This window comes from Notothenia rossii (genome assembly GCF_949606895.1).
Source record: "Notothenia rossii genome assembly, chromosome: 2".
Classification (NCBI taxonomy): domain Eukaryota; kingdom Metazoa; phylum Chordata; class Actinopteri; order Perciformes; family Nototheniidae; genus Notothenia; species Notothenia rossii.
In genome coordinates this window covers 22,202,211-22,210,138 of record NC_136904.1, presented here as the reverse complement: position 1 = coordinate 22,210,138, position 7,928 = coordinate 22,202,211, and the positions used below count along the sequence as shown (strand labels likewise).

The 7,928-nt window shown below is 41.2% G+C and overlaps 1 protein-coding gene across 1 annotated transcript; it reads right to left on the bottom strand.

Moving 5' to 3' along the window:
- Positions 1–173: 173 nt before the first annotated feature.
- On the bottom strand, positions 174–7,639 carry lamp1a (lysosomal associated membrane protein 1a). Its single transcript, XM_079664225.1, has 9 exons — positions 7,225–7,639; positions 3,943–4,049; positions 3,627–3,846; positions 3,167–3,328; positions 2,865–3,082; positions 2,224–2,349; positions 2,055–2,121; positions 1,800–1,967; positions 174–1,203 (listed from the first exon to the last, which is right to left on the bottom strand). Exons 1-9 carry the CDS (start codon positions 7,277–7,279, stop codon positions 1,064–1,066), a joined length of 1,263 nt encoding a protein of 420 aa, XP_079520351.1. The 5' UTR covers positions 7,280–7,639; the 3' UTR covers positions 174–1,063.
- Between the last annotated feature and the right edge of the window lie 289 nt (positions 7,640–7,928).

Sequence of the window (7,928 nt, the reverse complement as noted above, 5' to 3'; positions counted from 1 at the left end):
TTGGTTCTATGTTTAGGTTTTGTTGACCGTAACATTTTATAGACGTGATATCAAAGGTTGTTTCACTGTTCCTAAATAACCCTGCATTGATCCCAGCTCTGAGTATTAGGTGTGACATACCACACACAGCGCAGAGCTAACTCCTTTATGACTTCATACTCAAAAATCAGTGCTGGAGTTTTAAGATTTTAATTAACTTTCAGTAGGATGCATAATAGAAAACGAGATCAAACCATTTTCTATAAAAATAAAAGATCAAATCACAATTTATATTAACACATCTTTCAAGAGTCGGGGAAAGCAAGAATGGAAAAATAATCCATGCACATTTTTACTTGGGATTTTAAATACATTTTAGTAATGCAAAGTCGCACTCTGTGTCACACCACAACACATTGTTCACACAAAGCAGCTCTGCACATAACAATAACCCGACTGTTTAATAATCAGAATGAAACTGCCTCAGTGTGCTTTGGGGACAGTCTTCTTCCCTGTGGAGTATTATGGCTGGAAAACAATAAGAGCTTTCCCTTTTCTTGGCGCAGGATTATCTTTAGCTCATAAGCTTTAACAAATAATAAGCATGTAGGAGTAACTCCACCTAACTTTAAACATGTTTTTACTAGCACACAAATTCCTCTTTATTTGTATGGGGTATTTCATGATGTTTTATAAATAATGACAGATAAAAACAGCAGTTCAAGCAAATTCAACCAAATCCTAGAACTTAATGGAACAAACGAAAACAGCTTACAATGGACTTTCCACAACGAATTCAATCTGCCTCCCTCAGTGATTCTCTGAAGACTCTCATCAAGTTGCACACCGTCTAAAACTAGCAGGTCTTTGGCTTCTCATCATCTCACAGAGAAAGTGAAAGAAAAATATCCAGAGGTCACATAGGATATGCAAAAACATGCACTCTCGCCCCAGAGTAACTGCTTTCATTCAGTCATGCTCTTGTCCACAGTGTATTACTAGCTCTTTCTCACACGCTGGTTCACCCCCCCCCCCTCCTCCCCCTCCTCAGTCCAATAGGCTGAAGTGAAATGAAGGGGTCCACTCAGATGGTCTGGTATCCAGCATGGCTCCGCTTCCTTCCTATTAGATAAGCGATGAGGACGATCAGCACCAGGCCGGCCAGAGCTGCTCCGACGATGATGGGGATGAGCATCAGGTCCTGGTCCATCTGACACTCCTCCGCTGGAGACAAACAGGACAAGTTTGTGTCACATTGCAGAATGTTGGATCTATATATTATTATGGTTGACCACTTCTAGTGCCTTTTTTAAATATTGAAATGCAACTTGAATTGAGGGAGGGTGCTTGAGTCCTGCTCAATATTCAAACGGTTCTGGTTTTGTGATTGTTAGTGGTTTTTTCACCAGTTGGAAAAACGACCAGTGTGGATGAGCATAATGCAACAGAAGAATAAGCTTTACATTTTGTGGCATGTGGTAATTCACTTTCCTGCCAAGAGTTAGATGAGAATACTACTTCAATGTCAGTCCCTTAAGTTGTCCCTAAAGTCGTGATTATAAGTGGTTCCATGCTTTATTTAATTTTTATTTTCACAGACATAACAAGTGGTTTTAATCTTCTCAGCCAACTCTTATATTTTCACTGTAAGAAAGGAGTTTACTGTTAAATATGCGTACTTCTTCTTCCAACATGTCTATGTTAACTGCAGTGGTCTGCGGTACATCTGTGAAATGGCACTTTGCAGAGGGCAACCTACTCCTCCTAACAAACAACAAGGCCATCACCTCAGCAGGGATGGTTACACAAAGTATTTGTACCTGTATCAAACTGGTCAGTGGTGACTTGAAATGGCTGGACCTGCAGTCTGAATGTGTTGAGAGAAAAGCTTGGCACCACAGCCAGAGTCTGCTCTGCGTTGCACATGTAGGAGCGTCCCAGGGTGCTGCGCAGGTAGTCCAGACTGCTGTTACTGGCAGAGATGGGAGCTGTGGAGAGGGAAAGATCAGTCATAGTTGAATTAAGCTAATCAGAGCCAAGACAAAAAGTCATGTTGCCTCTGACAAATGACGTACCAGTGGCATCAGCCATGTCAGCCAGCAGGGTTATTCCACTCAGGTGGTACTTCTTGCTCGTGGAGTTCTGAGGAGGCAATTTGAATTAAAGAAAATGTGTATCCACACACTCAAATGGAAACACATTGACTATAGAGCAACCTGCTCAACAGGCGCAGGAAGATCTTACCAGAGTAAAGGTGAAGTTGAGCGTGGTGATTTGCCCCTGTGTCAAAACCAAGGAAGCACTGCTGGCTTCACATGAGCCTGATGAAGTTGTCAGATTGGGAGTCAGGTTTAATATTTCCTGGACAGTCTGTAAAAGTAGACAAAGATACATTTAGTTTACTTGAAGGTTATTATACATAATAGACTGAAAGGGGGGAGGTTTCTAAACTTTTGCAAATAAAACCAAATGATGTGCACTAAAACTAAACATCAAATGCACCCCTAACAGCACTGCCAAGCCCTGGATTCACAAAAATCAGCACTTCAAACTCGACGTAGTTAAAGTGCTAGATTTGTTGCTGTCTCTACAAAAGTACGCACTCGGCATACATGGAAGTTAAATGTTGTTCTTATCAAAATATATAACAGGGGAGATACACCATTAAGGATGTAATAACCAGTAATCCGTTCTCAATCCTGGGCTAACATTATTTCCTCCTTTTCTGTCACTTCATTGCATTCAGGAGATGGAAGTGGCTCTCTGGCTAAAACTGACAGGTGGCAGGTGCGAATGGTGCGCACTCCATTGTGCTCTCAGCAGCCATTCTTCATCAACTCGCCAGACAACATGTTTATTGTGTTGCTTGTGAAGCTAACTGTTACCTTATTCTGAGAACGAGAGAAATAGGTGAAGTTGAGTTGCAGTCCCATTTGGGCCAGGAGACACTGAGTGCCGTTGCCCTTGTTCACAAAGTAGGTGCCTCGCTCAGGTGTTCCTGGGGGGGTGGGGATGGGGGTGGGGGCTGGAGCTGCGGTTGTTGTGGTTCCGGCAGTGGTAGGTGGAGCTGTAGAGCTGGTCGGATCTGCCATGCATATGCTTTCTGTGACGAAACAAATTCAAAATAAATGTGTAATCCACCATCAAGAAGCAGGTCAGAATAACCCACAATCCCTCCCAGTGGTACCTGTTGGACTCAGCTCGTTTCCTGGCATGTACGCCTCCAGCCTCATGTCAGAGAAAGTTACAGTCGCTCCACCTACTGCAAAAGTGGAGGGGCTCACGCAGTGGTAGGTGGTGTTGAGCGTCGCCGAGATCCCAACTGAAGCTGACACCAGAGTGATTACACCTGGGACAAAATCAAACATATAAAAAATCAATATGGTGCCTGAGGGGTATAACTGCATAATGTTGTTTTAATGTGAATTCACTAGGAGGTTTAAAATGTGTATAAACTTGCTAGTTTCAGAAAATATAAGCACACACTTTTGCCTCTTTTTTTCTCACCATAAATAAAACATTTTCTTCACTTACTTCATATATTAAAATATGGTGAGAATGTTATTGTCAATACAAGGATCGCGTACATTTTACCACACCACACAAACTGGACTGCGCTGGACATTTTGTTGACATGTTTTTCTCACCTGAGCTGTTGGCATCAGGAAAGGTAGAAGTGTCGCTGAGGTTGTACTGCAGCGTCAGGTTAGCCACACTGTACAGGCTCCCATTGGTCGAAAAGCTCAGCCCGAGCGCGTGGCCGGGCCCAAACACGGCCACCAGCCACGGGGAGCTATCCTCTGTGCCACAGGAGCTGCTGGCTGTATCCACCGTGGTGGAGTCGGGAAGAGGGAACTGCACAGTTCTCTGAGGAAAGAGAACCCAAGTTTACAATCAGATACATATCAAGGTAATCAATATTAAAGCTTTGGGAAATGATTATACTGTGTTCACTGTACGTACTGTGCTGCTGGAGGTGTTGTATGTGACGGAGAAGGATGCAGAGAGCTCAGCCTTAATGCAGGTGGAGTTCCCTTCCTTCACTTCAAGGGTAACAGCCTGAATGCAACCTTTGGAAGAGAACAGGGAGGCCAACAGTGACGATTAGGCATACAGAAGACACAGTTGAATTCATACCTGGGTTGGTGCATGTTTTTGTAAAAATGCATAAGGACACAATTCTTCAATGTCTTAAAACAGTAGACAAAAACAGACAAAATCCTCTTAATTGGGGCTAGCATTTCTCAATGCTACCCCCAATTAAGAGCAACAGAACTATTCTCGTCACAAATATTTGAAACATTTCTAACACTCTAATATTACACTGCACAAACACTTTGACAAATGTCAAAAGGTCAATAATAGGCTTAATTACCGAACGCTTGTGCATCTCTTGGGCTATAACATTGGAAATATGGGTCGCTTGGTCCTCAACACAGTGGTACGGCATATCTGGATGTAACCATGGAATGTGTGTTCTACATACTAAAGAAAATACTTATTTTCAGCTGTCTTCCTCCTTTATTCTGGATAAATATACAACTTAGTGATACTACTCGAGTGTCAGATTTTTGTTAAACTACAAACATGCCACAATGATAAACAATATGTATAGATTTTTTATTTTGCAAACCACAAATTATTAATCCACAATGTGACCTGAATTGTATTTATTATCTGCATTTATATTTCACTTAAAGAATAAGTCCAAATGATGGCAATAACGATTATTACAACATAACCAGTGTTACATGGCAGTTCCCACAGACACCATCAGAGGTCAGTAGACAACTAACACACACACACACACACACACACACACACACACACACACACACACACACACACACACACACACACACACACACACACACACACACACACACACACACACACACACACACACACACACAAACACACACGCACACACCTACTTGCAACAGGTGAACTGAACCTGAGTTGTTAGCATGGTATTGCCGTCATGCCTTGGAATCGGCCAACTCACTGTTACGTGTGTATGGGTGTGTGATGGTGGCTGGGATTCTCAAACATGTTGTTACAACACAATACACTCGTTTCCCAATGTTCAGAGTCAGACTTCCCAGAAGGTCTAGCGAGAAGTGAAGGCAGTTTGTGGTTGATTTTGACTGCTTTTGGTTCACTTTTGAACAGCGCATGTTCTTTTATTTTACTTCAATGAATGTTGAGGTCTGTCACAAGTAGGCCTACTACTTTTGTTGTCCAATAATTAATTCTGCTCAACAACATTTTTGTAATTGTATGCCACTGATGTAATGATAATATAATAGTATTATATTGCATGAATAGCCTTTCAAAGTGAATTTATTTTTATTGAATAACAATTAATTTTTTTATAAATTGAGAAAATAAAATGGATAAAGCCAGACAACCAGAACAATAAATAAAATGGATCCTCTGACTTAATCTACAAAAATTGCACTCAGTAAACATTAACAATTGTATCTATAATGAAAACATTTATTGTGACAGGCCTATGTACAGTAGATAGATCTATTGAGAATATGTCTTGTAGGCCATAAGCTCAATAAATCTATCTCACTACTCTTTATTACTGAGCGGACTGACTGAGATCTATTTTTTACACATTTTATTTATCTCATATCCTTTACCTCACTTCCTTTTAACATGAGCTTTTCCAAATGTATTGATCACTATGGTAAAAGCCTGTGCTTCAGTCCTGTGAGGTTCTCTGTAAATCACACACTCCCTCTGCTGCTACTTTGCTGAAACTTGACCCCGATGTCACCCCTCTGTTCACCCTGTAAACACACAGCATTGGGTTTACACAACACTGCAATCTGATCATGAGGTGAGAGCGGCTGCGTGTTCAAAGTATCAAGCTGCCGAGAGCAGCAATAGACAGTCGGCGTGGAGAGGAAAACAAAACAGAAAGTGACTTGACTCTGCTGCTTGTATCGAAGAAATGCTGCGCCAGGAGGACTGAACTCTAAAGGTCACCAGGGGCTGTGGAAAAATCTAAACGGAACGCCCAACTGCAGTTATCCGATGGTCAGTTTTTGAGTATTACAATACTCAATACTGCAACTACTCAACAACTTCACTGGCCTGTTTTCATGTGTCAGCATTGTGGTTGTGTGTGCGAGTGTGTCAGGCCAATTAAAAGGTCATAAACCAACACTGTCAGTAGGCCTCTGCTGGGCTGTGTGTGCAACACAAAGCCATAGCGGTCATGTGAAGCTCTCAAATGGCACAACAAAGAGGCCAGCCTGCTGGTCCACAACATTAACAACACCTGGCTGATATATCAGAATCGAGTGAAATAAGTCCAGGGACTGTTTTGCCATTGCTACATGAGGAAAGATGATTTTACGACAGGGAGCTACATGAAAATGTAAAGGGCAGTGGAATCCATCAATACGTTTTTGCTTAAACTAGGAGGGATGTGTCTTTTTTAACTGGTTACTTGCCGACACTATGAGGTCCCTTATTATATTATTCAGTTATTATATTATGAAGTCAAGCCATGAATGAATATAGAACATTTCTACATCCAATGCTGGTAGTTTAAGACTTTTTTCCTTGCCTCATTACTAGCCAACCTTATACACATATTACTAGCTTTACCTGTTGCTACTACAACATACCGAGGATCATTTTTTTATTTAATTACATTGTCAATCATCATTCTTCTGAATCGTCAGGATAGTTTATTTTGTCAATTGTCAACTAATTTATCAAATATCGAAAGAATTGTCCAAAGTGACATCTTCAAATAGTTTTGGTCTTTTTAAGTCAGAAAAGAGTCAAATTATTTTAAAATGTTTTATATTATACACACATTTTTCTGCACAATGATAACTGTTAATGTTTATACTTTAAGTACATTTTTCTGATAATACTTTTGCACTATTACTTAAGTAAGCTTTTGAATGCAGGACAGGAATGCAGGAAGTATTTTGACAATAATGTATTGGTACTTTTACTCAAATCATTTGTATCTGGATATTTCCTCCCCCAATGTGTCTGACCATCAGTTCACACTCTTTCAGTGTTATAATGAAACAAAAGGAGGAGGGGTCCCATTTTGAGAAGTTGTAACTAGAATTTGATCAATCGATACAAAAGTTTCCATCCATTCGATTAATCGACTGATGGAACGTTTAGCATTGAGATTCATGTTGTCACTAACGGACACCACAACAGACCAAGGTTATGTTGTGTTTTGTTACATATAAAACTCACCTAAAACCGCAAGCCAGGCGATGATAAGCGCGGCGGAAGAGTAATAGACTCTCATCTTTTCCGGTCACAGTTCTTCTCTCTTTCTTTCCTGGGTAATAGATGGCGTCGAGCACACAAAGGTGGTGTTGTGTCGGTGCTGCGGGCGCAGGTGGGTCTACGCGACGTACTGCACTTGACTTGACGGAGCGTTAGCTTAAAGCGAGGCGTCACTGTTGTTGTTGTTGTTGTTGTTGTTGTTTGCTTGTATCTGCTGAACAAAGATGTAGGAACCCGTTGTTTAGTAATCCTAAAGCACGTCCTGCTGGTATTCTCTCGGTAAACGCCTTTAGCTGTCGGTCATACAGCCACACAGACTGAATAAGCCATGTCTCGTCAATCGTCATGTGAACTGGTAGCAGTAAGAGCCACCCACCCAGTCACGTGAGCCCGCCCCCCCTCCCCTCTCCTCTTTCTTTCACGAGCTCTATCAAAGGCAGTCCTAATAAACTGTCTTTGGGTCCATTTACATGAATGTCACAAATGTAGTCCACAGGGAGTAACAGTGTAATGCATTTTTTACTATACTGCGTTTGAAAAACATGACTAATCATCAAGAAGTTACATAACTGTACATAATGACGAGTGGGTGTAAAGAGAAACATAATGAGACAAATAGTGCACTTCCAGGAATAATATTACACTTCTCCTTCGGGGAACTCACACAA

Coding starts and splice junctions, on each gene's coding strand:
- lamp1a (XM_079664225.1), bottom strand. CDS start 7,279: ATGAGAGTCTATTACTCTTCCGCCGCGCTTATCATCGCCTGGCTTGCG. Junction 3,083..3,166: donor AAACGAGCTGAGTCCAACAG/GTACCACTGGGA, acceptor GTTTCGTCACAG/AAAGCATATGCATGGCAGAT. Junction 2,350..2,864: donor TCTCTCGTTCTCAGAATAAG/GTAACAGTTAGC, acceptor CTACTTTTACAG/ACTGTCCAGGAAATATTAAA.